Raw genomic sequence first — 26,942 nt, 5'->3', positions numbered from 1 at the left:
CCGGCAACTGATCCGAGCTTCCAAGTGGGGAAGAAAGCCTACAATTCACCTGCCTGGAAGCTTAAAATGTCCGATAAAGGAGTACTTGACAAAACTCGCCTTTTGGTTTAGATGTTGGTTTAAAATGTCGGATGGGTGAGGATTCAAGGGAATGATTGCGAGTAATGCTAAGGCTAGTTCATTTATGTTCACTGAATAAACATTTCGTTCATTTGTCTAAAGCCATGACCTTGTAGGTGCTATTACATGAAAATTAATCCACACAACATGATATAATTCACTGGCTTGTACCATCTTACAAAATGCCATACGTGTGAAAAGAACTATCTAAAATGGCATGAAGCATGAGTACTTCTTTCGAAGGTTTTTCATAACGCCAAAAGCAGCTGTCGTTTCTCCACCTGCTGCCGCTGAATGGCTGTCCGATGATGTGGATGGTTTATGAGAAGATGATGATGATGATGATGGACCTTCACCTCTTTTATTCCCTTTGGCATGCTTTGTGACCTTGTTGTTTAGGTTTCTACTTCCTGAAGGTTCATCACTACCCGAGTTGCTTCCCTTTAAACTAACTACAGATCCTGCTAATGAATTAAAGGTCAAAACTTTTGCAAAGGCCACGAGAAAATTAAAGCTTAAGTACAGGGGGTAATGGCTGAAATACTGGTTTGAACTTGAAAAAATATGCACACACACGTAAAGATTAACTATGACAGGAGACAAGCAAGGGCATGTCGCATCATTAAAGACATGTTTGATACAACTAAACATGACATAAATTGAGATACTATTCCAAACAAAGGCAGTTTTACTTGGCAGTTGAAGCGTCTCTATGATCATACAGAATATAATTTCCAGGACTTACCTGGCACTGGTAAATTCATGCATGGACATCATGATATCTCACCAACAATAATATAATACATAAAATGGCAGGCTAGTATAGTAGCTATTGTTTATGTTTTCATCGATTAAAATATGTGTATGGTTGGTCTTGCAACTTGAAAGGTTAAATTTCAATCTAGCTAAAGAACTAGTATATTAGGCTGTAGTTAATGCTAGACGCATCATTCTTTAAAATTGTCTTGCATCTTTCATTCTTCCGCTACTTCTTTTTTAATGATGTTTCGTCTCATTGGGATATTGAGAAAAGTTTTCATGCATCTTACATTCAACAGAATGAGAAAAGTTGATCATGGTTCAGAAAATATGAAAGTTTTCAGCAGAACCTTTTTTCATACCGGTTCTAGAGAAATAAATTCACAAACAATTTCAGATGCAAGAACAAGTAACTTCGATTTTCAGGAATTGGAACATTGTGTATGTTTCTAAGGAAATGTAAGAAAATCTCATATGACATGGAGCAGAAAGAAGACGGAAACCAATGAGCCTGTACAAAGGAAGAATGTTGACATACCTAAAGTGGCTGGAACTATAACCACCTCGTCTGATTTGTTGGATGCAGAGACATTAAGCTTTTTACCTGTATCTTCCTTTTCTAAAATTGGGTCCTCAAGGTCTTGCAAGAAAGCCATTGGATCAAAGCATTCATCCCATGAAATGCCCACGGCATTTGAATTTTCTGAACTTGAAGAGGATGCCGGGCTGTCAAGATCCTGCAATTCCAGAAAGTCACCGCTTGAAAAGGAATCCATTTGACCTCTTGAGAAAATATCCATTTCAACGAGGTTCTCTACTTGATGCTCTGGAACTTGAACTGGAAGTCTCTCTGCAACAGCCAATACTTCTGTCTCATTGTGCATGTTTACCTACAAATAATGGCTAAACCTCAAACACAAAGAGAATAGCACCCAAATTTAATTATTGAAAAAAATGACACAGAACAAAAACTCATCCTCTTCAGATTCTCTCCTAATGCACCTAATGTTGATGAATTGCCCGTGGATTTTCTATATCTAGTTGTCTAGTGGTATCTTATCAATCTTATAAGGCATCCTAGCACTCAAATAAACTCATCTGTTTGATTTCCAGACTCTAACAGTCATAGAAAATAGTTTGAATTTTAGAAACTTCCAAACTGCACAAGCATTTGCATTGTGACCATTAAGAAAAGAAGATTAGTTTACAAATGGTTCATAACTATTAAAGCCTAGAATATAGTGTAAAATGATAGAAAGTGAAACTGAACCTAATTTATCCCCCCCAAAAAAATAGAAATCAAAGCCAAACTGACCAAAGAAAAGCAAAGATGCAGAAACTGACACACCTGAGGGTTGCTCGAGGAACCTATTCTTGCGCTGCTGTTAGCATCCAGAACAGGAGGTTGAGTTAAATCATTCTGGGTTTCATTTTCAATGCCAGCAGTAGACACTTTCTGGTGCATCTCATGGCTGGAAACAAGAAAAACTCTGCACAGAGAGCTGGTTTCCTGCATGTCAATCAACCAAACTGGTTAATGACTGGCAGATTCAGTTGAGAATTGAATAAAACAGACACCAAGGAGTAGGCTTGTAGGACTTTCAGTTTCAATGGAGTACCTTTTTCTCATTGTCATCACACAGACTCTTCCGAGTCATGCTAAACACTTGCATCACCCACTCAGTTTTACGCTCATGAGGGACTTGACCCTCATAGTACTCAAGAGTGGTTCTCCAACCAATAATATCAGAGTTTGAGAATACCTCACAGGCCTCCTCTTTGGTCTTCCAGAAGCCACGTTTCATATCAATGTTCTCCTTTGAGCTAATCAAGAACCAAACATCATCTGCATGTAGCAATTAAGTGCCACTTTTTAACTCCAAAAGACTGATCCCCTTGCATCATAGTTGGTGCGCAAAATAATACGTAAATCACATTATGCTTAAGAAATAAACATGCTTGACATATGGCTAGAGTTCAACACCAACTTATATAAAACTTTATTCCTCTAAAGAAAATGACAAGGTATTAAGCTTTTGACAAGGAGGTTAAAATGTCTCAAATTCAAATTAACATCAATGATATAGCTTTGCATATCCTATCAGAACTCAACATTCTTAGAAAGTAATACTAAGAGTTAGCTTTAGTCGCTGCAGCTCTGAGGGGCATAAATTTAACAACAAATTTAATCGTTATCGCCTCATTTCACATGCCCAGTCTAGTAAGTAACATCTATACTCAAGAAATCTTTCATGACTTCATGATAAAATGAGTACATATGAATAGACTCTTGAAAATAGGCTCAGAAAGAGTCAGAGAAGATACAGCCTTTGGTAGGTATAAAAGACAAAAGACTCTGCAACAAAAGGGTGAATACAAGTAAGAATATGGAGCATAGTTACATACATCTATTTTACTGTGGCACAGAAACAGACTATGGCAAAAACAACGACCCTTACCAGGTAAGTCTTTGGGTTCATTTCTATAAGGATTTACATCGAGAACATCACTTGGTAAAGGAGATCCACCAGTCAATCTGTCGAAAACGATAAAGAGCTCCTCATCGGTGCAGGTGAAACCAATATTTGCGGGTGGGGAAGCTGCCGGAGAGGCCATGTTGATCTGATTTCAGACAAAAAAAAACTCATGACCAAATATTTTAGCCTGTCCAGCTGTAAAAGGAAGGCCTTTCAAGTTGGTAGGTATCAAGTTTCAGCTTCTCATCAACAAATAACGATACATTAAAAGGGAAAATCACAAAAAGCACCATTAAATGATACATCACGTGCACAAATAGAATCAGGCAGTATCAGCCAAAATTATCCATTTAGTTGATTAACAATGAACATCCCTGAATGGAATTCATGTAGTATATTTTTTCAAAATAAACACTTATGAAAAAAATATAGTTTTCACAAAGTAAACATAAAGTCAAATAAACCAAAAAAAAAAAAAAAGCACACCTCACTTTCCAATGAAGTTGAGCTGCCGGGTTCCAGTGTCCAACCTGTTACACAGAATAAAAAGTCAAAGAAACCAAGCTAATGATTACGTACTTTCCGTCTAGTTTCCGAGAAAGTTCAAAGGATAAAAAAAAAAAAAAAGAAACCAAAACAATCAATATCTAATATCTTTCAACTTTCAGATAGTGGACCCATTGGCTTTGGTTGACATTAACGTCCACTAATAACAAAAAGAAAAACCCTTCCACTACCCTTTTCTTATCCAAGACTTTAATTATCTTTTATCTTTTCCTTCCTTTTCTGACCAACCAACCAGAGGTCCTAAACTGGTTTTTCACATTTCGTTGATTTTTGACACAAACAAATTATACGTTCAAATCCAATGAGAGCTCTCATCAAATAATAAACAAAGAATTGAGGTGTAAAAAACAGAAGCAAATTAAAAGAATCTTGTACCAGACGAGTCCTGCTTCGTTTCCTTAATGACGAGCTACTTTGTTAAAAAGAAAGAAACCATGAGTAAACCTAGTCAAGCAGGCGGGGTGGGAACGGATGAAAGCATTAAGCATGAAGGGGCGACACGTGGGGTGTTGTTATTGTATGAATGTAACCTGTTTATCCTAGTTGGCTTGCTCCATTTTATTTTTTTTTTGGTAAGGAAATTCCTGTTTTAAGTAGGGGTAATAACATTTCAATTAAAACCAATTCAGATCAATTTTTTTTAGATATTATATAATTTCATAAGTTTTTAAAATTTGATATGAATTCGAATAGATGAATTAAATTGAATTTTAACAAACTTTGGTTTTGAAATTTATTTTTTTATTATATATATTATTTTAATATATTTAAATAAACTTTAACATAAAATAATTAGTTTTATTGTATAAAAATTAATAAAATATATAACACGATTTAATCTTTTTATTTTTCATATATCAATTCAAAATATGATACGAATTTAATATATATTTAATATTTAAATTTAATTCTAATTGAATAAAAATTTAATTTAAATTATATCGAGCATTACAAATTCAAATTAAATTTTATTTTGTTATTTTTTTTTAGATTTGATAATTTAAAACACGATATGATGATATGATATAAAAATAATACGAATAAAAATTATAAAAATAATATAACTTAAAATATTAAAAAAATCATAAATAAATTTAATAAAATTAAAAAATTATATTTTATATTTTTATATAGTAACAAATTATAATATATATTTTTATATAAAATATAATAACATAAATTATTAGATCTATTTTCCTTGCATACAAGTGGCAACTTTTAAAGACGTGAGTGGTCAAAATCCGGCCAGCTAGTGTGATGAGATGTAAGTCTTTCATCTTAACAAAGTAAGTTCTAACCGAAAATAAGGGTAATAATTTTATAAAGTACTCTTAATTCTAGAATAGTCCAGGGGATTCCAGTTCTACTTGAAGTTGATTTTCTGTTTCTTACCTATTGTTTTTATTGCATGAGTTTTATTACAACCTGCTGTAAATGTAATACTATTTACATAATGTTCCGTACAAAAATTGCCCAGGCATTCATGGATATATACGGCCCATGGTACAGAAAGATTTTTCGTCTCATATTTGGAAATGATTGTTGAGTCAATAATTAATTATTGGTTTCACTATTTATTCAACAAACTTTTTGAATTTACTTGAAGAAAAGAGGTTTCACTTGTACGATACGCAAATAGATTTTTTTTTTTTTTATTCAAGAATTGTTAGGTATTGAAGAGAATCCCATATTTTAACATTAAATCTCATGGTAACATTATATCACAAGGCCAGTCCTTTGGAAAAAAAAAATCCATGATGTAATTCTATTAAAATTCAAGATAAAATTTATAAGTTATTTAGGTAAAATTTGTTAAAAATGATTTAATAAAATTTTTAATAAAAAATTTAAATTGATAAATTAATAAATTTTAATATGTAAAAACTGATAAAAATTTTATCAATATTTTCATTAAAAATATCTATATAAAAATATATATCAAATTTTATTAGTTTTTTTAAAATTTTACAAAATAACAAAATATTTCTATTTATTAATTTTTATTTTCAATTTTAAATTTTATTTAATCACTTCATAAATATCATCTAAAAAATTTGATTTAGAGTCTTTCACTAAAATTCAATTACGAAAATTTTGTTAGTCACTGAGATGCATATTCGGACAGAACAAAAGCTTAAAAACGTCAGAAAGTAGTTACTTACAGACTTCGAAAAGCCAAGCGTGAAAAAATTTAGACTTTTAGTGTTAGCTGACGTCTTGTCTGCCGTGTAAATAAAAACAACACTCTTCTAATAATCCTTAATGATTTAGTTAGGTCAAACAATGTAACAGTAATCGGATTTTGGAAAATGCATTAGCCAAGGTACTTATTTTTAGGCTTAAGATTAGTTTTTACTTGTGAAAAATGGCTTTGGGAAGCATCAAACCCAAAGGCTGAGTTGCAGGGGTCACCATAACCATAACCCTGCCTGAGCATAGCCCAAGCTGAAGTTGCTTACTTTCCAAATAGGAAGCAGCGCCGAGCAACGCCGCCTCCCCCCTTTCTTCCCAAAGTAAGAGGGCCCAAACAGGCAAAGAAACTTAAGCGGGGTTCGTTAGAAGGAAAAGATTAACAAAACAGAGCAGATCAGTAGAATTTGAAGCTCAAACTTTAATTACCTTAAACAAGAGCCAGCTTTCAGCGTTCAACCTGTTTGACAAAAACCGAAAGTCGAAAGTTAAGTTCAAAGGAAACACAATTCTCTGTTTGTTTCCAGGAAATGCATGAAAGGAAATAAAGAAAAAGGAAAGACAGAACCGAAACTGTATAACAGGCTCAAACAAGACAAAAATCTTTGACATCAAATTCATTTCCATCACCGAGAAACATAAAAATATGGTGAATGAAGCAACCATTTTCTCCCGTTTCTTTTAACCAATCAGTCGTTTACTTAAAGTCTTAAACAAAACAGAGGAAGGAAAAAAAAACCAACAACAAACACAGAATCACAAGAGGTTGAAAACCCACAGCTGTCATCAACAAAATAAAAGAATATTAATAATTAAATGAATAAAGAAGAAGAAAAAGAGGAATTCTGACCTTGAAACGACCGGAGGAAGACAGTGGCTCAGTGAGTCACTTTGTTACTTTGCTCGATTCAGTACCCTAAAATAAAGAAGGGGGGAGCTTCGGGGGTATTTATGGTTGAGAAACGGGAGATGGGCCCACCTCCATCCAAAAAACTAAACAGATTTAAACGCCCCCAGTTAACACATTAAACGCAACGCTTTGACGTGGCCGTCCATCGTTGGCTGAGTCACGTAATCCTATGGAACCTTCCTTTTTCCGTTTACACTCGCAATTAAATTGAAAAATGGCTTCTTTTTTTTTTTTTTTACCGCCGATGTCCTATAGACATTTTAAATTTTGATTAGTTTAAAATTAAATCGAATTAAATTTTATAAAAAATAAGTTTTTTCAAGTTTTTTTTTACTTAAAAATTTTCAAATTAAAATTTAACTTAAAAAAAATTAAACTCTTTATCTTTCGAATTAACAAATATTGATGAAAATTTTTAGGTCTGTCAACTCCAAGTTTATAAGGGTTTGGTAACTTTTGATTGTGGTCTGCTAACATGCTATAAATAAATAAATATATATAATTATTTACAATTTTATTTAATAAGAAAAAGCTTTTTTAATTAAAAAATAAATAAGTTGTTTTAATTCTCAAATTAAGGCACAAAAGTACTTTGAAGATTTAGACGAAATTCAAAACGTTTTTCTATTAAAAATAATTAAATTAAAAATAAAATTAAAAATGAAAGTCAATATATTAAAATTTTTTATTACATAAATTAAGTATAAAATTTTTTTAAAAAATGTAATCAATTTTAATATATATATATATTTTAGATAAATATTTTTAATAAAAATTTTATAGTTAAATAAGTACATATCAAATTTGAATTATAAATAATTTTTTAATAATTTTTTATATTAAATTTTATCAATTTATTAATTTAAATTTTTTATTAATATTTTTATTAAATCATTTTTTAAAAGTTTACAAATTTCATCTAAAAACTTTATTGTGCATTGTATTATAAGATTTATAAATATGTTTGGTCCATAAAATTATAATATGATAAGATAAAATAATATTATAATTAATATTAGATTAAATAATATCATATTATCTTATATTTGATGTATGTAATGATTATGATATAATAATTTATTTATTGGTTAAAATTTTATTTTTTCAAATTTTATACAATTTAAATTATTGATATACTTTTAAGAATATAATAAAACATATAAGTTAAATCTCATTGATTAAAAATAATCTTCTTTATTTTTTTAGTATTGAATTATCCTATGTCAGTGAGATAATTAACTTTTTTATAATTTTATATGGTTTTTCATATATAAATCAAATATAATATAAGATAATTATTATCATATGTATCAAATAATATTTATAAAAGTATTATAAAATACAAAATTCTTTATGTTGTTATTTTCTAAATTCTATTTTTAATGCATACTTAATGGTTAGTGTTCAAAGAAAAGTGATAGAATAACATTTCGTGGAAGATATGTAAAATTATGAAAATACCAAAATTAAAAAAATTATTTAAAATTAATTTTATATATTGAGATTAATTTTTATCTTTTAGGGTGTTTGTGTTATACATATAGATTTATGAAAAATTATAAAAATGTGAAGATTATGTTAAACTTAAAATGAATATATCTTGAAATTTTGATTATAATAATTTGTTAAACAAACCAAATAAATTAATAAAATTGAATTTGTTCATGAATTATTCATCAAACATTTTATTTATTTATATTTTTAGATGTAAACAAATTAAATATGAATAAATTTTATTATATTTGTAATTAATTATTTTAATTAATAAAATTTAAAATATTATTAAATAAAATTTTATTATATTAATGATATATTTATTTAATTAATAATTTTTAAAATATTATTAATAACTTTTTATTAAATTTAATAAAAATTAAAAATTAAATAAAAATTAAATTTATTAACGAATTATTCATCCAATATTCTGTTCCGGATAGGCCGAATACAGGCGAACTGGCGACATATCAAGTCCAGCCCAATCTCAATTTTTAATATCTCCGTCCAAAATGAACTGCTCCAAAGACTCGACGAGCGGCTCAACAAGGCGCGTAGGTGAGTTGAGTTGTGAAAATGGAAGCCGAGTCGAAACCAAGCGACGAGCTACCTAGATTCTTAGATTCTGGCATTTACCGATTCCCGAACTCAAATGCCGTCTTCGTCGATCCGGTTCGTCTGCTGAACCGATCTTACAACCGATTTAGGGTATCTCCTTCGGCCTACTATTCCCGTTTCCTTGAACCCAAACACTACGCTCAAGAACCCACCCTCTCCTCCAATCCAAATAAACGAAAAAGAAAACCGAAGAAACAACCTCACTCCCTCAATGAGAAAGAACGTGCTGCAGATCAACGCCACCAGGTAAATCACCGACTAATCATGGAATCATTCTTTTAATTTTTTAAAATTTTCATTTTGTTGTTTGGTTTAGGAGGCGAGGCCTTTATTATTAAAGGCGCACGAATCTTTACTTGGATCGGCTGATTTCCCAGCGATTATGAGCAAATTAAGGAGCGATTTTTGTTCTTCAACGGAGTTAACCGGCGGCGAAGAACATTCGTTCATTGAGCTTGGAAGTGTTTGGCAAGGGCCTTTATGTGATATAACCCTAAATTTTAAATTTACTCGACTGAAAAACGAGACTAATAATGAAGGTTTGGGTAAAATTAAAAATTCCTTGTTCATTGATTTAATGATTATATTATATTATATTATTTATTAATTCATTATTATTTTTACTTTCATTTCTGTTTCAGAAAATGGAAAGGTTGAGCAGAGAGTACTTCCGGTTTTTAATAACTTAATCGTTAATGACACGCACGATGACGTGGAGGCTGAATTCCTGAAACGGCATTATATATTACCCCGAGAGAGTTGCTTCTATATGGTGTGTTGATTTTTCTTTAAAGTGTCCAGGAATAAGAAAAGAGTATCAGAAACATAGAATTCATGGGAATGGTTTTAGCTGTTGTAATGTTGTGATTCAGTTGAAATTACATTTTATATGCTAAAGTGTTTCGGATTCGTATTGATAATGTCTTACGTGTTCTTATATGTTGTGTCCTTGATCATGTTGAAGTCCGATTTGGGGCAGATTCACAACATTATTCCTGGTAATTATTGCATATAAAGCTCTATTCACTTTAGGCTGCAACTTAATATGTGCCATATCGCAATAAACTATATGCTCTGTTCTCAGTTCTAAACTCTTCTTGAGGAACCATCCTCAACCATTTAGTCATGCAGGGTAAATCATTTCACTTGTGATTCCCACTTGTTATCTGAATATCATTTTTTTATTTGCTATCATGCTTCATTGTTGGCTTACATTTTGCTCCAAGAACCAGTGACCCATGGAATTATGATGAATATTGACTAACTTTTTTCCCCAATGCAGCCGAGTCTGATAATGGGTTTAACCTTATAGTCATTGATCCTCCATGGGAAAACGGAAGTGCTCGTCAGAAATCATTGTATGTATTCACATTCTTCAGTGTATTAAACACGTATTAGCTTTTGACATTCTAGAGCTTGTTGATCATACTCTTGTGGCTTTTGACTTTTCAATGGATTTTCACACGTTTTGGTTTCCTGATTGCTTTAGGTACCCAACTTTACCAAGCCGGTATTTCTTATCCCTTCCTATCAAGCAACTTACTCACCAAGAGGGTTCACTTGTGGCCTTATGGGTGACAAATAGAGAGAAATTGCGTAACTTCATTGAGAAAGAGCTATTCCCAGCATGGGGAGTTAGATATTTGTTCACTGTTTACTGGTTGAAGGTGAGCCTCTCACTCTCACTTTCTTTGTGCCTGCATATGCATGGAGTTAAAATAGTGCTGATTTGCAAGTTATCATTTCACTTAACGGCTCTTGCTTGAGGTTTTTAGGTAAAAGGAGATGGCTCATTGATCAGTGATCTTGACCTCTTTCATCATCGACCATATGAATGCCTTCTCCTGGGATACTGTCATGGAAAAGTAATGAATGTATGCTGTGCAATGGACATATTTTTAATTGCTAGGCGCTTCTGACTGGATTCTTTTTGTTGCTTACACTATTGAAATGTTGCAGGATTCAGAATACCTTTCAGAATTTGGGGCCGTAAAAGATAAACAGATTATCATAAGCATTCCAGGAGCTTACTCCAGGAAGCCCCCAATTGGAGGTATATTTTATCAATGGAGTGCTTAACTCAAACTGTTAACTTTTGATATATGGTTGTAAATATTTATAACTATTTTGTCATGCTGTGGAGGATCTTCTTGACCAAAAGATAAACTATTTTGCAAATATTTCCTTCTTTTGATTAAATTAACAAAAAAAAAGAAGAAAAAAACCATTGCATATGTTAATTCATCTTCACTGATTATGAAGTATTTAGCTCTGCTATTCTGCTAACCAACTTTTACCTAGCTACTTAGTGCTTGAATTTTCACTCTTTTGTAACTCTTTTGTTATTTCTTGTATAATTGTAGAATTACTGTTGGAGCATGTTCCAGGAGTTAAATCTGCCCGATGCATTGAACTATTCGCCAGAGAAATGGTAACTGGTTGGTTTTCATGGGGAAATGAACCCCTTCACTTTCAGGATTCAAGATATTTTCAAGGAGAGTGAAGGCATAACTTATTCGGTGGAATGCTATCAAGTAGGAATCTACCGAGCGGAGATCCGGAATTCAGTGTTTTTTCTTGCCAAGTAACTGCCTTATACAATTCGATTATGTTACTAGCTGAAATGCTAAGATGAAAAGGTTTGGCATCTGATGCAAGTGCTTCTCATATCATATAACGCCAGGCTCTCTTGTTGGTGTGTATGATGCCTGAGGAAAAAAAAACTATATAATCCCAAAAAGAAAAGGTGATTTTAGCATTAGCTATTATTGATAAAATTTGACGATTTTTACATTTGGTAATTCAAGAAATGCCAGCAGTACATCTGTGAAGCCAGGTCAACAGCTTGGTAAAAACAATGAGGCTAGGGTCTGTTCCATGTTCAATTTATAGATGCATTCTTATCAAAATTGGCCATTATTTATTTTTTTTCTTTAACAATATTTGCTGCCCATTTAAGGACTCACTGGATGTTGAACATACTCAAGGTTACAGTATTCCTAAGTTCTTATGTTTATCACCAAAGTTTCTACCAACTTATGCAATATACAACATATTTTGATTGATTTTACTATTTACTCATACCACAAGGCCTTATATATATATATATATATATTCATTTATTTTCTTGTTATTTCTGAAATGATTAGCCTTTTTTTTTCCTCTTATTTGTTAGTACTTTTTAATATATTTTAATATTTTTTTTATTATATGTAATTATATACATACTTTTCCATACATTTTTTTTATTTTGAAATATAGCTTGCTATACAATCATAAATCATTATTATTGTAAATAATTATTTTAATTGTGCTTTGCTTATATAATTATATTAATTATTTAAGATGGGCTCTTTTGGCCCAAAAAAATGGACTTTGATAAAAAAAAAAAAATGAAGATGGAGATGAGCTGAATAAAATCAAGAAATGTTTTTTTTTCATATTTTTAATATGTTTTATTAAATATCTTAACTTAAAATAAATAAATTTCAAAATTTCTTTTGAACAAGTTTTTTTCTAAAAATCTAAATATAATGTAGTTTTAATTTATTTCATGAATTTTAAAATTTACTATTTTTAAGAAGTTTCTATTTTTAAGTATAATATTTTTTGCATTATATCCATTTTTATAGTTTAAAATAAATAAATTTCAAAATTTTTCACTGAGAATTTTTAAAATTTTTAAAAATATGATATAACCTTAAAATAATATATTTAGGCGAAATTTAGAACAAGTAATATATATTAATAATAAGTTTTGTCTTAAAAATCATCTTAAGACACCAATTAACCGATTAATATTGCTCTGTTATTATTTGGTCATTATCCTAACTTGCTCGGAACTTTCACGAGCCACCTCTTTTCTCCCGCCTCACACGTTTCCTCGACATCGTCTAATCCAACGCTCTCAATTGCTCTCTTTGACTTTGTTTTAAAAATTAAAGCGAACTTTCATTTACTCACCCGCACTATATAATTTCTATATAAAGAAAGCAGAGATTGTTTTTCATTTTTTCTCTTTTCTTTTTCATCGTTTGGGTCTTAAACACAAACTGTCAGATACTTTCTTCTTTTAACAATTTTTTTCCAGCCAAGGCAAAGCGTATTCCTCGTGAGCCTCTCCACTCCTTTCCTTTCGGTCTTTTTTTTTAATAATAATAATACTCTACAACGCACCCCACCTCCAAATCTACACCTTCACCGCTTTTGGTAGAACCGGAGGGATGGCGTCAGATGGGGCGACTTTGACGCCGGTGCCAAGGAGGAAGCCGTCGTGGAGGGAGAGAGAGAATAACAGGAGGAGAGAGAGGAGAAGAAGAGCTATTGCTGCTAAGATATATACCGGCGTTAGAGCTCAAGGAAATTATAATTTGCCCAAGCACTGTGATAACAATGAGGTTCTGAAAGCTCTTTGTGCCGAAGCTGGTTGGGTCGTTGAAGAAGATGGCACCACTTATCGGAAGGTATCTAATTTGCCCTTCTCTTTTTCTTCTCACTCTTTACCCATGGTAGATCTATACAGAAGAAGTTGTAATTTTTTTTTTACCTCTCTGCTCTTTTTTTTGTTCTAATTTAGTTGGATCTAATTCCCATCTTGATTTTAGCTTGGTTTTGCTCTCTGGGTTTTTTTTATCTGTTCAATTTCAGTTCGATTTTGATTTTGTTTACTTGCTTAAAAGTCCTTGTTCTGGAACTAGCAATTGCTTAATCAGACAATTATTCATTGATCTGTGTTGGAACTGGAACTTCATTAAATAACTGAAATGAAACATTGATGAACATTGAACAATTTTTCTTGATTAGCTGTTATTTATTGGCTTTATTTTTCTCTGTTTAGATTAATAAAACATATCCTGTTGATAATTTTTGGTTTGGAATTGCATTTGTTGATCAGGGATCTAAGTCACCTACAATTGATATACCAGGCAGTTCAGCTAAAATTACACCATTTTCTTCGCAAAATCCGAGTCCATTATCTTCTGCATTTCCAAGCCCAATTCCTTCCCGTCAAGTCAGTCCTTCCTCATCTTCCTTCCATAGTCCCACTAGGCTTGATGCTAATAACCCGTCTAATCTCCTTCCGTTCCTTAGAAGCGCCATTCCTTCATCCCTGCCTCCTCTCAGAATCTCAAACAGTGCCCCTGTGACACCACCACTTTCATCTCCAACCTCAAGGAACCCTAAGCCAATTCCCAACTGGGAGGCCATTGCAGAAGAGTCTATGGCCTCTTTTTACTACCCTTTTTATGCGGTATCTGCTCCAGCTAGTCCAACTCACCGTCATTTTCATGCTCCCGCTACCATACATGAATGCGATGAGTCTGATACGTCCACAGTTGAATCTGGTCAATTGATAATCCTTCAAAAGTTTGCACCTTCTCCATCTCAAGTGCCAACTTCTCCAACATTTAATCTCGTGAAACCCTTGGCTCCACAAAGTTTGCCCGATGATTTGATCGAAGAAAAAGGGCGGGGTTCAGAGTTTCAGTTTGAGAGTGTACAGGTGAAGCCGTGGGAAGGAGAGAGGATTCATGAAGTAGGATTAGATGATCTTGAGCTCACGCTTGGAAGTGGGAAGGCTCGGTGTTAAACTAAGTGAGGCTAACAGATTAAGAGTAGCATGTTATTGTGAATGTATGCTAAAACAGAAGAAAAAGATGTTTTGCCCTTCCTGGTTCTCACAGTCAGATATCGAAGAGCATTCTCAGTTCTGTCGTTTCATCTACTCAGTGAAAACAAAGGTGGGAAGAGTTACGTTTTAATCTGCAATTGTTCGTTTCTTTTTTCTTTTTCAGTCGATGCTCACATTCCCTGGTTGAATTGTTAGGGAAATTGGGCTGTTTTTACAAGCATTACTTGTAGTTACTGTGGGATATTTTCTGCTTTTGTTTTGTTTTTATCTTTCCTTTAGGTTTTGTAGGCTTGGATAAAACCTCAAAATGAAATTATTTTAGTGGTTTTTATTGTTAATGAATGTATAATCATGTTGGTAAGCAAATTTTTCATATTCAGTGTTGATGTTTCATTCACTTTACCGTGGCAATCACCCTACAATCAAAGTTAATCCTAACCAAGCTGCAAATGGAGATGTAAATAGAAAATTTATTGCTCAAACATAGTCGTGCTATATTTAGCCGATGAGCATAGTTTAGTTGACCTCTCACCCACCGCCATGACTGTTTTTTACACAAGACTTGGCTGCCACTTCCACTCAAATAATCTGATAGTAATGCATATCGCATAAAAATGGAAGAAAATGTTTACTTCAAGACCAGCCTCCAGTTTCTGATATGGAGTGGTCTGGTCTAATCCATATCTCTTCAGTAGATTGAGCTTCCAACCTTCCATTTCGTTTCCATTCAGGTCTTGCGCCATCAGCCATGTTCCTTTCTGTCATCATCGTATCATTCATCAATTTATCTTGAATGTGATGACCCATGTCAATATTTACATAACCAGTAATCATTCGATTCAGTTCTTGAAATATACTGACATGGGTCGCAAGAAAATAACCACTACATTTGGATTAACTCCGAAATCCATTTCTAGATGTTTGTTTGGAATACTGAAAAGTAAAAACCATTTTATGATTATATATATGTAACGCTCAATCCGCCATATATGTTATTGACAATCAGCTCCTGGTTTTGTTGTTTGTAGCTGTTAGATGGTCAGATAAACACATAAAAATGGAAAGGTTGAACTGGTTGGTTATATCCTGAGCCCAATGTTAATTCATGATTGGGCCTTCAGCTTAATGGTCTTTTTAGTTCTCGATATTAGAGAAAAAGTTCAAAGTCTTTGCAAGTTATGCACTGATCTTGAAGTAAAGCTGAAAAGAGACAAAAAGAGGTTTTTGTTGGTACGTAAAAGGAATTCTTGAGTCCGCACCCCCTGGCAGGAAATCTGTATTTGGACCACAATGGGCCGCTGAAGCCCACCATAACAACACGTGTCTTGTTGTCATCGGCTTTAGGAGAAGAAGCTGTGAAAGCTCGGGGATAGAAGACGGGTCCATATATTCTCGAAAACTTAATTGTTGGAATCAAATCATCAAACGTTCAACATCATCGGCATTTTCCATCAAACGGCTGTTGGCTGCTGCATCTTTGTCTCAGCCACCTTTCTCAACGAAACTTTTTCAATTTCTTGCGCATCTGATTCCCAGTAGTAAACCTGGCTTGCCTGCCTTCACGAAACAGTCAGGTTGTGGAGGAATTGGATAGTAGAGATCATGATGCTTTTCCCAAATCTAAAGAAAGCTTTCCTTTTCTTCTCCAGCAGACATTCCTAAACAAATCCAAATTGCCTATCCAATCCAATAATTTCCTTTTAAAAAAACCGTACCATCATTGGGTTTCCAGAACCAACATGGAGTCGGAACTCAAGGACCTGAATTCCAAACCATCCAAGTCCCAACAACCCGACCCTACCCACGACGATGTCTCCACCAAAGACGACAGCCCACTCCTCAAGTCCGACTCCTCATCCGCCGACGATATCCTGGAGCTCGAGAAGAAATTCGCTGCCTATGCTCGCAACGACGTGTACGGTACCATGGGTCGTGGCAAGCTCCCATTGAAGGAGAAACTCGTTCTGGGAATCGCCCTCGTCACGCTGCTCCCTTTACGCATCGTTTTGGGAATTACTCTTGTGGTTGTATATTACTTGATTTGTAGAATTTGTACTCTATTCTCGGCCCCGAATCAGGAGGAGGAGCAGCAGGAGGATTATGCACACTTGGGCGGTTGGAGGCGAGCCGTGATTGTCCGGTCGGGTCGGTTCCTGTCAAGGTCTTTGCTTTTTCTGGTAGGATTTTATTGGATTAATGACACTCATAAAGATTCAGCAAATACCCAAGAGAACTCAAGCACTGAGGTATGCCAACTTTTTCATTTTCTTTTTAAACTTTAATTAATGGATATTAACATAAAGTTTGATTCTTCTACAGGCCACCAATCAATCAGAAGAGCAAGAACGACCTGGGGCAATCGTATCTAATCACGTGTCGTATCTAGATATCTTATATCACATGTCGTCTTCCTTTCCAAGCTTTGTTGCTAAGGTCTGTTCACTTAGCAACGCTTCTAGTTTTTATTATGGTATATAAGGTAAAGTTTTTGCTGGTTTAACTGACATGTTTCTGGTATTGGTTTTGTCAATTGGAATCGTTGGATTTTATTGCTGAAGAGATCAGTGGCTAAGATTCCTTTAGTTGGTCTCATCAGGTTAGTTTATTTTAACCTCCTAAATTTCTCCCATGGTTTGGTGCAAAACAGTTTGCAAATTGGTTATCATAAATTGATAAGTTCTTTGCTTTTTGCCTTTCAAGCTTGATATATTTAAGGGAAACCCTTTGAATTTTACTTCACATCTGAGTTCTTAATCTATTAGCTCCATAGCTTGTGTTGCAGCAATGTCTAGCGTGACCCATTTATATCTGAATACAAATCTTTATTTTTGGAAAGAGTGTTACGTGCGTGCATGTGTTTTTTATGGTTATATATTTCTTTTGTTCTGTATTCTGTCACTTTTATGTTTTCTCTATGTTGCATGTCGCATTCCTTGTATAAATAAATTGCTTTGCGTAGAAGTGACGAATGATATTTTAGCTTGTTTGTCACAGCAAATGCCTCGGTTGTGTCTATGTTCAGCGGGAGTCGAAATCATCAGACTTCAAAGGTGTTGCAGGTAGAAAAACTTTTGATGTCAAACATATTGTTCTGCACTGAATATTGATAAAAAAATACAATGCATAACTGGTTGCTCTTTCAGGTGTTGTGAGTGACAGAGTTCATGAGGCTCATCACAGTGAATCTGGTCCAATAATGATGCTCTTTCCAGGTTAATCATCTTTTTGATCCACTATATACATTTATGACATGGTTTAATTTATGGTTTAAACTGTACCCAAATACTATATGGGTATGTATGTATGTCTGTAGCTTATGTTTCATAGCAGCCTAAGCTTCCGTATTTCCTATGCTTATAAATTACCAACTAGTAAAGTTGTTTGATTCATATTCATCTCGACAACAGAAGGAACAACAACAAATGGGGATTACCTCCTCCCATTCAAGACTGGTGCATTTTTGGCAGGAGCACCTGTGGTGCCTGTTATATTAAGGTACCCATACCAAAGATTTAGTCCAGCCTGGGATTCAATATCTGGGGTGAGTATTTATTAAGCAAATTCGAGACGGTTTTCCGAATTTTGATAATAAATCTTATTTATTCCCTAATTAAGTAGCTGATGAGGTGGTGCCCCCACTATTGGGTTGGGCTTTTTTAATACAAACCATTTGTGCAGTATAGTTCATATCTATGTTAGTTACACTGATATTCAAATGATGGTTTGGAGTATGCTTAGTACATTTGTATTAAATCTGATAAAAATTACAGTAAGCAATGTTTGTTCCTGTAATTTTTCTTGGCTTTATTGGAGAAGTTTAATGAAGCAATGCTGAAGAGTGAAGACAATAATGTACTTGATAAATCAAGAGGGAAAAATTGGGTAATGTCAATAAGATGGATGATTATTTGGAAAATATATAGTATGATTTATTTCTTCCTGCAAGAAAACATTGACATTGTTGCGAATAATTTTTTATGACAAGTATACTTCTTGTATGATCTTATCTCCTGCTGGTGTTAATGTTCAGTATTGTTCTCTGTAGTTGCGTCATGTGGTTTTTCTTCTGTGTCAATTTGTAAATCACATGGAGGTAACATGGTTACCTGCCTACTACCCCTCACAGGAAGAGAAGGATGATCCAAAACTATATGCTAATAATGTCCGAAGATTGATGGCCAGTGAGGTATGCATATACTATTAAATTGTCTTATTGAAAAATACACAATTTGGTCATGTTGTTTGTGGGAGCCTCTTAGATATGTCTCTTACCATAACTATCCATGGTTACAATAAAAGCTAAACTAGGGCCTTTCAAGAAAATATCTATCCAAACCAGTTCAAGATAAATGTAACTCCATTGATAGTTACCAGATACCATATTTTGATTGTTCTAGAATTCTGAAACACTGGCTTAAGGCACCATTGGATTTTTCTTGTGCCAAGTAGTCACTGATATGCAGAAGAAAAACCATCTAGTCTTATAGTAATATGACACTATTACTTGAATTGTCATTCATGTTAATGTGAGTTTTACTTTCTGTTTGATTTTTTTGCCTGAAGGGTAATTTGATACTGTCGGATATCGGACTGGCTGAGAAGCGAATATATCATGCTGCTCTCAATGGTAATAATAGCCTGCCTAGTGTTTTGCATCAGAAAGACGATTGATAATTTCTTGGCCTTGCTTCCAAATGATATCTAGTCTCAGTTGAGTTTCTGAGTTTGCACCGGTATTTTCATGAATGCACAAACAAACCAAAAGGGTGGTTTCTCTTACCCCATTTAACTCAAAATGACGCCATGTGCAGTTATGTTGTAAACTTCTTTATTCATGGATAGTGTGGCTAATAGATACAGATTTAAATGTGCTTATGGAACTGATTTAGTCAGATCATCTGCTCTAAGCGACTCCTGGGGCTTTTAGCCCTAAAATACACATTCCCAATGAGTTCATTAACGTGCCCATAAAAACTTATATATAGAAACTATGCATCTGTAAATCTGAATTGTCTCTTTCGTGTTCCTGCAGGTTTATTTTGCCAAAGCTAATTTGGATTCGCCATCTGTATAGTCATTGTATGATTCTATTATTTATGGGAAAAAAATTAAAATTATATATATATAAAAAAATTTTATTGGCATCAGTTGGAAATCTATTACATGGAGCTGAGCAGGCATTTTCTTAAAGCAGGTCTTTGATGTCTATTCTTCTCCAGTTGAGATCCAAAAAGTTAAATTGTGTTTAGTGAAGGGTCATAGTATTTTGCTATTTAAATGCAATTGCCGTTGAGGATCCATGATTTGTAACTGCACCGACGAGAGCCAAGGTGGTTTTCCTCGATTTCGATGCTCGATTTCTTCATTCATGGGATGAGTTGAATCTTAGAATTCTTCAAAGTCTTGAACATGGATTCCAGTCTTGGAGGAGTAACATACATAACATAAGCTGACAGTTTCTGAGGTCAATTGTGCGAGCTTTTGTGCCTATTGCACATTGGTTTGCCATATTAACCAATCCATTCGTTGATAAACTTATTTTTGGTTCATCCAAAGGCCATAAGTTCTAATCAATTTTGTTTGTTGATTCTTGGGCCAAATTTGCGTCTACATCATTTTTTAAAATATACTATTTTCTCTAATCGTTGACGACCTCTTTCCTCATCAGAAATTTGCATTAATAACATGGGCATTGGTAGCATGTTAAAATGGAATTTAACAATACATTAGTGTTACAGACATGACAACACACTCCACAAAACAGAAGACGGCACCAAAAGAAACCTTCAATCATTAAACATATGGTGCTTGGGCCCTGAATGTTCACTCAAATGCCAAAGAAACCCCAACCAGTTGTCTCACCTTTCCTTCAATAAAACATTGTTTGATTTTTGTGATTCCCATGGTGACAGGCAGCCTCTTAAGGGTGATTGTAGAAGTAATGAAGACTTCTGCCGCATTGACACCGAAGATAGGCAACTGAAGGCGCATCTTAGCCTCCTTTTCTCACTATCATATGGTTGATAATTTGGATCATGCTGAATAACAGAAGTCTTAAGGGCTTCAGGGAGAATGCAGTTGCACATTGAACCTAACACAGAAAGATGATGCAAGTCATTGTAATAATTGCGGACATTCGAGAGGGGTAAAGAGACACAACATGACAACAAAAATGTGACATTGGAAAATGCTTGTGCAACTGAGACAATAAACAACGATCACTACAATCTTGCAAGTGGGGGGTGTTGTTAGAGTACCTATTCTTGCCAGTCGATTTACCCACTTAGGAATGCGTTTACCAGTCAGCTTGTGACAAATATCCTTGCAGAAATGGTTGCAATTCTTGATGATCAAGTGATACGTATCTCCATTGAACCTTGCTGAATTGCGTTCCATGAATTCCCTAACTTGGATGGGATCTAGTGATGTGGTCCCAATGAATATCGACTTCCTGAACTTGAAGCCCGGGCACTGTCGCGGTTCAACATCAAAAACACCACTGGCTGGGTAGTCATGAGCTCCAAATGCATATTCCACGCCATGAACTGTACAGCGTGTGGGGTGGGTTATCAGAAAAGCTAAACTTAGACTCAAAAACCACATAGCAATAAAATGAGAACAGAATTGTCAGGTTCATATTTTGCATATTCAATTTAAGAGCATTGCTTGATATTATGAATTGAGGAAACGCTTATTCTCTCTTCTTCCATTCCCCAACAACTACTGCCTTAAAATGCTACAATGAGGACTATTACCTGTCCTTTCAACCATTATATTTCCAAATGAATTAATCAGATTGCACTGGACAGAAACTAGATAAGGACAACTAAGAATCAAAACCTTTTCAAAATGCAAACTTAAAACCAAGTAAATAAAAGGGCAAAAGCATACAGCAAATGCAATCAAGCCTACCTTCCACACCAGAATGAAAGATACCAAGGCCTGCCCAGTAAAAATAGCCATTCATTGGCGTTAGGTCATATACATTGAGATACACTGGTGCACAGCCTGGATCAAAACTAGCTGGCTTCACCTTCGGGAAAAAACAACAAGAGGCTGATTTGTTTTTCAAAAGACGATGCAACACAGATTTCCCTCTCTTCTTTGATTCAAAATCCATATTTCTTCAATCGTAAGACCAGACTTCAACTAATACCTAGACAAAGGGGGGCAAATTAGCAAACATTAGCTATTTATTTCAAAGGAAGTAAACTATTTCATAATCATGAGAGAGGCAAAAAGCCAGAGAATAATGAATACAGGAAAAGAAGATGAAGGGTCGGTGTGGAGAGAGTAGAGTGTACTAATTAGAGACCGAAAGTTTCTTAAAAACATAGCTACAGATTATAGCAATTGCAATCTTTTTGTTGGCATTTAAATGCTCTAGTATAATTCACTGCTCTCATATTCAAAGATTTCAACAAGTAGTCTAGATATAGTACATAACAATTAACATCTTTAAAAAGTTCTTCTTCTTCTTTTTTTTTTTTTTTACATAAGACAACTCATTGGGTGCAGATACCATGACAAATAATGGAGGTTTCAACTGTTAGCAGACAAAAAGCAGCATATCGACAGTCATGAACTAACATTTCAGATATCCCTTTATTTTTCATCCATTGAAATTGGAATCCCTCAATTCAACAACAAATATCAAGAATCAGAACTCGGCCAAAGGGTTGACGAAAGATCAATTGTTAAAGTTTATCCTCTAAAAGTCCAAAGGTATGAATTTTGCTCCACAGAGAAGCAATGGAACAAGTCAGATACAAAGAGAAGCAAACTGTTTGATCATACGACAAAGAATGATGACATAAAAACGATTGATTTCGTGCAGACTTCTATGCACGTTAGAAACTATCTTTATCATCAATGGTACTAAAATAATCAGGATGCATTATACAAATCTAAACGATAATAAGGAAGACTAACAACTGCGAGAGAGAGAGAGAGAGAGAGGGTAAGGGTCAACTCAGAGCTTCAACGATCCTTAATTCCAACCACTTGGAGTTGGCAAAACCAAACTAAAAACAAAAAACAAAAGTCAAACAATAACAAAACACAGCATATAAAGCTCCAATGCTAGCTAATAAACCCGGCATTTTACATGAAACAGCACAAGTACCAGAATTTCCTCCAAAACTCTTCTTTTTTTTTTAATGCGTAGGGGATAGAAATCATGATGAAAAATTAGAAAAAAGAAAAAGAAACCCAATACAGCATGATCCAAACTCGATATTAAAAAAAGGTTAAATTTTAATAAGACCAAAAATAGTAACTTTTAGCAGTAAGTTTAACTATCAAGTCCTGCGTTTTCCTAATTCATCTCTAGGAGGAACTAGATTTTCAGCATTACTCAAAGAACATTAAAAGCAAAAAGTGGGAAAAAGGAAAAGGAAAGAGAATAAATTCCATGAGAAGAATAGAATCACTGCAGATCTACTAGGATTTGTTCATACCCAGAAAAAATAAATCAAACAAAACAACAACAATGTAATAGATAGGACAGATTCAGAACCTTAATTTTAATCAATGATCCTACCAAAAAAAATCTTTTTTTTAAGAAACAAAATGGAAAAGGAGAGAGAGCGCCTACAGATTCAGAGAAGAGGGCCATTAAGCGTCCAATGAAAAGCAACCGCCATTACAAAGAAGCCAGCTGGTTTTTGAAAGGTTTCGTTTTTATGGTGTACAACGGAGGAAAAACAAAAGAAGAAGATGACACTTTATAAAAGAGAGATTAATAAGCTTAAGCCCCCGTCAAAACTGGAAGCTTTAAGCATTAGAGAAGAAGAAGAAGAATAGGCAAAGCCATACTCTCTCTCTCTCTCTCTCTCTCTCTCTCTCTCTCTCTCTTAATCTCTTTTTTTTTTTCACTCCGCTGCTCAATCACTGCCACGGTTTCTTTCGGATATATTACTGTTTTTTTTCACTTTTTTGATAAATAGAAAAAAATATTAAAAAAAAACTTGTCTTAAATCAAATGTTTCTATTGGTTGTACATGTGGTGGTGGGACTTAATAAAAAGTAGTATATCTTATAGTTTGTCTTCGGTCAGGAAATATATTCAGACATGTACAGTGTTGGGTTAGGAAAAGACGAGTTGGAGAAGCGAAATTATGGAACACAGCAAAGTTAGCCAGAACCTCCATTCCAGTTGGGGAGAAGAACAAACTTCACACGTGCCAGAAGCAAAGTATTGCAAGAAGCACAATGTAATGGGCAAGGTAGGAAAATTATGGCGCAGAGTCATGTGGTATTATTGGGGAAAGAGGACAGACTTTTTTCCATAATAACGAGAGATATGTGAATGAAAACGACAGGTGTGTCATAATCAAAACGCATCAATCTGACCTCTTCACGCAGGCTCTGCTCACATGAAGCCAACATGCACCCTTATCCGGTGGACCCTCTCTTCATCTCCATAATCAGACAGACTTTACCATTTTCCACGATTTAATAATTTAATCAATCAATTTGATTAATTAAGATTGGATAGTCCTTTAAATTCGATTTCATGATTTCCTGGAAATGCTTTTCACGTTGTTAGTCAATTGTGATGCACTAGAACTACCAAACTGGAATGTTATAGATTTCCATTTTCTTATTATTCACTTTAACACTTAATATCCTGCAATCAAACACCAGTCCCGAAAAGAACATTTCATTTCAAAATTGAAGGAAACAGGAAGACAATTTTCCAAATTTCAAAATTCAATGGCCAATAAAAATAATACTAACAGTTAATAAAAACAGAGCCCGCTGCTGTAGAACTTTTCATCATTGTAAAATGGCACTTTTTTGCTTGGCTGCGTGCCAGAAAAACAGGTAAATGAACATGAAGAATTGACCAACCGTACTTCAACTTTATATTATTTTTAGGCCACAATGATCAAACAACAGAGACCAATGTGCTGTGCTTCAGCCCTTCACTTTTTTTTTCTTTTTTTTGTGCTGTACTGCAAACCAATAGGTCCAAAGGACGTAAAATGCATTAGGCCTTGTTCTTCAATCATGTGGCATGGCTCAAATGATTACTAGATTTTGAATTCAAAAATAAATTCCTACCAAAAGACAAGTAGTTAAAAAGAAGTTCAAGCCTAGGACTCAAAGTTTACTGATTATCTGCATCTTTTGCTTATTCTTTGAGGGTGACATTAAAACAACTATTCCAAATATAGCTGAGGGGTGAAAGCGTTTTCAAACTGATATATATATATATATATATATATATACTTAATTACACAACCTATAAAGAATCAAAATGATGTCTGAAAACAAGATGAACTAATCCTGTGCATTCTCCTTAGCCTGATCAAATGAGCATCTAGTTTTTCATCCTTTTGTCAACAGATGAAATGTTGCAGTCAAGCATACAGTAAATCGCACCATGCATCTTGAAATTGCAAGAGGGTAATCAGACATTGTATTGTCTTGCTACTCTAGCTGTAGCAGTGTGAACATGCTGAAAGCCTGAAACCTAATTTGCCTTGCAACTGAAAGATGTTAAAACATAAGCGCATGGAAATAGTATTAGACATGCCATGTTTTAATGAGTTGCAGCTAAGGGTTATTTAAGGTGAATAATATGGCTGACCAAAAGATTAAGATCAAGAGCCTAAAAATTGACAAATTTAAATGCTATTGTCCTATTAGAAGAAATGTTGTTCAGCTAAACAGATTGTGGGCAAAAAACCGGTCATCCCATGTGTTTGAAAATTCAGCCTGTGAAAGTCCACATGGGATCTGTCTGGGATTGTTCGTCCAGTTGTCTAAACCTAGTGATTGTTTGAAGTACAATAATTGATCATATCAAACAGATTTGGTAGGCCAGTACCAGCACCATGGATAAATTTCTAAGCTTTTAGGTAATTTTTACTTCTATTGTTTACTTCTATTGTCACTAAGAACTAGTTACACATGATGAAATTCTCTATTCAGGATACACATAAGAAAGACTGTTCAGTAAGAATTATAGAAATAATTTCTCTATCGGATAAAATGACACCATTGGCAGATCAATATGTGAATAACTGTTTATGCAAAATTATACATTACCTGCAGAATATCCAAGACTTTTTCTGCAATGTATATTTTATATGGGGCAGCACCCTTATGTGTAGCTTATCTGAATGTAGGTATGCACAGCAGAGCTTTTTGGTATGATCTTTCCACAGCTGGTCCTTCAATTATGTCAACAAGAGGCACTCGCTTCCAACCACTATCAGGCCAAAGAACCTGTGCACACGACCAATGTTAGTCTTTTACAGACAAAATGGTCTCAAGATCGCAATGTGGCTATGTCTAACGCTTCCCAATATTTGAGGGCATTTTTCCTGGTCGGAACCAATGTCAGTGAGCTACTGCTGGCAAGAGGCAACTGTGAGTTCTAAGAATTTAACCAGCAACAGCAAATACTTTACAGTTAAAAAGACTGAAAATGCCGGTTGATCAACCAACCGACATGTTTAATTAGAAGACTGACTTTAGTCTAAACACTTTTCACTCGAAAAGTTAAACTGGATATCCATGACAAAAAGGATATTTTCCGGGGAGCCCTAGAGAGTTGGGGACAATTCAGTAGAAATATATTGTCACTGGCCTACATACTCTTGGAGATTAATTCGGACTCATCCCTTCTTCACCAAACTCGGGCTTTTCGCTTAAACCATACCATGAATTCCGTGATTCAGCAACCATTTCATCACTTCTTCTGAAGACAGATGATGAATCCGTGTTTTCACCAAAACCGTATCGTGTCTCGTGAATTGATGACCTCCTTGACAGACCACCGAAGACTTCTTTAAAGTCTATATCTGAGTTTCTACCAGGAGTCTTCGGAGCAGAAGTTGAGTCCATGAATGTCTTTTGAGGACTATAGCCTAAAAGAACACTTTCTCTCTGTGAAAATCTCTGCATCTTCAACGTTGAAAAAAAAAATGGAAATTGGCGGGAAATATGGTCAAGTTTTTAAACTGTCAACTGGTTACAATATTCAATTCAATCCACTTGCAAAGAGAACTGAACATGTTTTCCGTTGATGAAGCAGACGAGTTTCATGAGAAGGAAAAAAAAAAAGCGTTTTGATAGGGACGGTTCAAGGGAGGAAAAGGAGAAGACAGGATGAGGCTAAATTTTTTAGAGGTTTAACAAAGATTTGAAAGCCAGAAAAGCT

General features: G+C 34.3%; 5 protein-coding genes across 17 annotated transcripts; 3 read left to right on the top strand and 2 right to left on the bottom strand.

The window, feature by feature from the left end:
* Positions 1-155: 155 nt before the first annotated feature.
* LOC111314119 (uncharacterized) lies at positions 156-7,026 on the bottom strand. The gene is made up of 8 exons (XM_022915194.2): positions 6,964-7,026; positions 6,543-6,573; positions 3,843-3,886; positions 3,339-3,501; positions 2,499-2,725; positions 2,228-2,389; positions 1,418-1,769; positions 156-581 (listed from the first exon to the last, which is right to left on the bottom strand). Exons 4-8 carry the CDS (start codon positions 3,493-3,495, stop codon positions 328-330), a joined length of 1,152 nt encoding a protein of 383 aa, XP_022770929.2. The 5' UTR covers positions 3,496-3,501; positions 3,843-3,886; positions 6,543-6,573; positions 6,964-7,026; the 3' UTR covers positions 156-327.
* A 1,990-nt stretch (positions 7,027-9,016) lies between these two features.
* LOC111313920 (Methyltransferase MT-A70 family protein) lies at positions 9,017-12,044 on the top strand. Of its 5 annotated transcripts, none has more exons than XM_022915000.2 (9): positions 9,018-9,381; positions 9,452-9,680; positions 9,777-9,907; positions 10,100-10,133; positions 10,418-10,493; positions 10,625-10,802; positions 10,911-11,000; positions 11,095-11,188; positions 11,499-12,044. In XM_022915000.2, exons 1-9 carry the CDS (start codon positions 9,094-9,096, stop codon positions 11,636-11,638), a joined length of 1,260 nt encoding a protein of 419 aa, XP_022770735.1. In that variant the 5' UTR covers positions 9,018-9,093; the 3' UTR covers positions 11,639-12,044. The 5 variants fall into 5 exon arrangements, with proteins under 5 accessions (XP_022770808.1, XP_022770735.1, XP_022770571.1 ...); XM_022914836.2 differs by having other exon boundaries at positions 10,911-11,009; XM_089758136.1 differs by having other exon boundaries at positions 9,019-9,381; positions 9,452-9,674.
* Positions 12,045-13,055: 1,011 nt separating this feature from the next.
* On the top strand, positions 13,056-15,146 carry LOC111313705 (protein BRASSINAZOLE-RESISTANT 1-like). The gene is made up of 2 exons (XM_022914430.2): positions 13,056-13,598; positions 14,030-15,146. Exons 1-2 carry the CDS (start codon positions 13,359-13,361, stop codon positions 14,723-14,725), a joined length of 936 nt encoding a protein of 311 aa, XP_022770165.1. The 5' UTR covers positions 13,056-13,358; the 3' UTR covers positions 14,726-15,146.
* Positions 15,147-15,291: 145 nt separating this feature from the next.
* LOC111313299 (lysophospholipid acyltransferase LPEAT1-like) lies at positions 15,292-20,411 on the top strand. Of its 8 annotated transcripts, XM_022914136.2 has the most exons (10): positions 15,292-17,013; positions 17,087-17,200; positions 17,326-17,363; positions 17,762-17,826; positions 17,911-17,979; positions 18,175-18,308; positions 18,813-18,953; positions 19,331-19,394; positions 19,800-19,846; positions 19,962-20,411. In XM_022914136.2, the coding sequence occupies exons 1-9, from the start codon at positions 16,507-16,509 to the stop codon at positions 19,817-19,819; spliced, it is 1,152 nt and encodes a 383-aa protein (XP_022769871.2). In that variant the 5' UTR covers positions 15,292-16,506; the 3' UTR covers positions 19,820-19,846; positions 19,962-20,411. The 8 variants fall into 8 exon arrangements, with proteins under 8 accessions (XP_022769871.2, XP_022769997.2, XP_089614263.1 ...); XM_022914262.2 differs by lacking the exon at positions 19,331-19,394; XM_089758137.1 differs by lacking the exon at positions 19,962-20,411 and having other exon boundaries at positions 18,894-18,953; positions 19,800-19,957.
* Positions 20,412-20,463: 52 nt separating this feature from the next.
* Positions 20,464-26,212, bottom strand: LOC111313767 (deSI-like protein At4g17486). Of its 2 annotated transcripts, none has more exons than XM_022914549.2 (4): positions 25,826-26,212; positions 21,680-21,923; positions 21,025-21,312; positions 20,464-20,858 (listed from the first exon to the last, which is right to left on the bottom strand). In XM_022914549.2, the coding sequence occupies exons 2-4, from the start codon at positions 21,885-21,887 to the stop codon at positions 20,626-20,628; spliced, it is 729 nt and encodes a 242-aa protein (XP_022770284.1). In that variant the 5' UTR covers positions 21,888-21,923; positions 25,826-26,212; the 3' UTR covers positions 20,464-20,625. The 2 variants fall into 2 exon arrangements, with proteins under 2 accessions (XP_022770284.1, XP_022770369.1); XM_022914634.2 differs by lacking the exon at positions 25,826-26,212 and adding an exon at positions 23,364-23,654.
* Positions 26,213-26,942: the final 730 nt, after the last annotated feature.

Source organism: Durio zibethinus, chromosome 3, assembly GCF_047325235.1.
Source record: "Durio zibethinus cultivar Kanyao isolate XHJ-2024 chromosome 3, ASM4732523v1, whole genome shotgun sequence".
NCBI lineage: Eukaryota > Viridiplantae > Streptophyta > Magnoliopsida > Malvales > Malvaceae > Durio > Durio zibethinus.
The sequence above is the reverse complement of the archived record's forward strand: the minus strand, read 5'-3'. Positions and strand labels throughout refer to the sequence as shown.

Bases quoted from the DNA above. Each gene is read 5' to 3' on its own strand.
- LOC111313705 (XM_022914430.2), top strand. From the start codon at position 13,359: ATGGCGTCAGATGGGGCGACTTTGACGCCGGTGCCAAGGAGGAAGCCG. The intron at 13,599-14,029 runs GTATCTAATTTG...TTTGTTGATCAG, and splicing joins ATGGCACCACTTATCGGAAG to GGATCTAAGTCACCTACAAT.
- LOC111313299 (XM_022913998.2), top strand. From the start codon at position 16,507: ATGGAGTCGGAACTCAAGGACCTGAATTCCAAACCATCCAAGTCCCAA. The intron at 17,827-17,910 runs GTAGAAAAACTT...TTGCTCTTTCAG, and splicing joins AGACTTCAAAGGTGTTGCAG to GTGTTGTGAGTGACAGAGTT. The intron at 18,309-18,812 runs GTGAGTATTTAT...TGTTCTCTGTAG, and splicing joins CCTGGGATTCAATATCTGGG to TTGCGTCATGTGGTTTTTCT.
- LOC111313920 (XM_022914836.2), top strand. From the start codon at position 9,094: ATGGAAGCCGAGTCGAAACCAAGCGACGAGCTACCTAGATTCTTAGAT. The intron at 9,382-9,451 runs GTAAATCACCGA...TGTTTGGTTTAG, and splicing joins CTGCAGATCAACGCCACCAG to GAGGCGAGGCCTTTATTATT. The intron at 9,681-9,776 runs GTAAAATTAAAA...TTTCTGTTTCAG, and splicing joins GACTAATAATGAAGGTTTGG to AAAATGGAAAGGTTGAGCAG.
- LOC111314119 (XM_022915194.2), bottom strand. From the start codon at position 3,495: ATGGCCTCTCCGGCAGCTTCCCCACCCGCAAATATTGGTTTCACCTGC. The intron at 2,390-2,498 runs GTACTCCATTGA...ATTGACATGCAG, and splicing joins GTGATGACAATGAGAAAAAG to GAAACCAGCTCTCTGTGCAG. The intron at 1,770-2,227 runs GTGTGTCAGTTT...CATTATTTGTAG, and splicing joins GTTCCTCGAGCAACCCTCAG to GTAAACATGCACAATGAGAC.
- LOC111313767 (XM_022914549.2), bottom strand. From the start codon at position 21,887: ATGGATTTTGAATCAAAGAAGAGAGGGAAATCTGTGTTGCATCGTCTT. The intron at 21,313-21,679 runs GTAGGCTTGATT...CACGCTGTACAG, and splicing joins CTTTCATTCTGGTGTGGAAG to TTCATGGCGTGGAATATGCA. The intron at 20,859-21,024 runs GTACTCTAACAA...TTTCTGTGTTAG, and splicing joins AAATCGACTGGCAAGAATAG to GTTCAATGTGCAACTGCATT.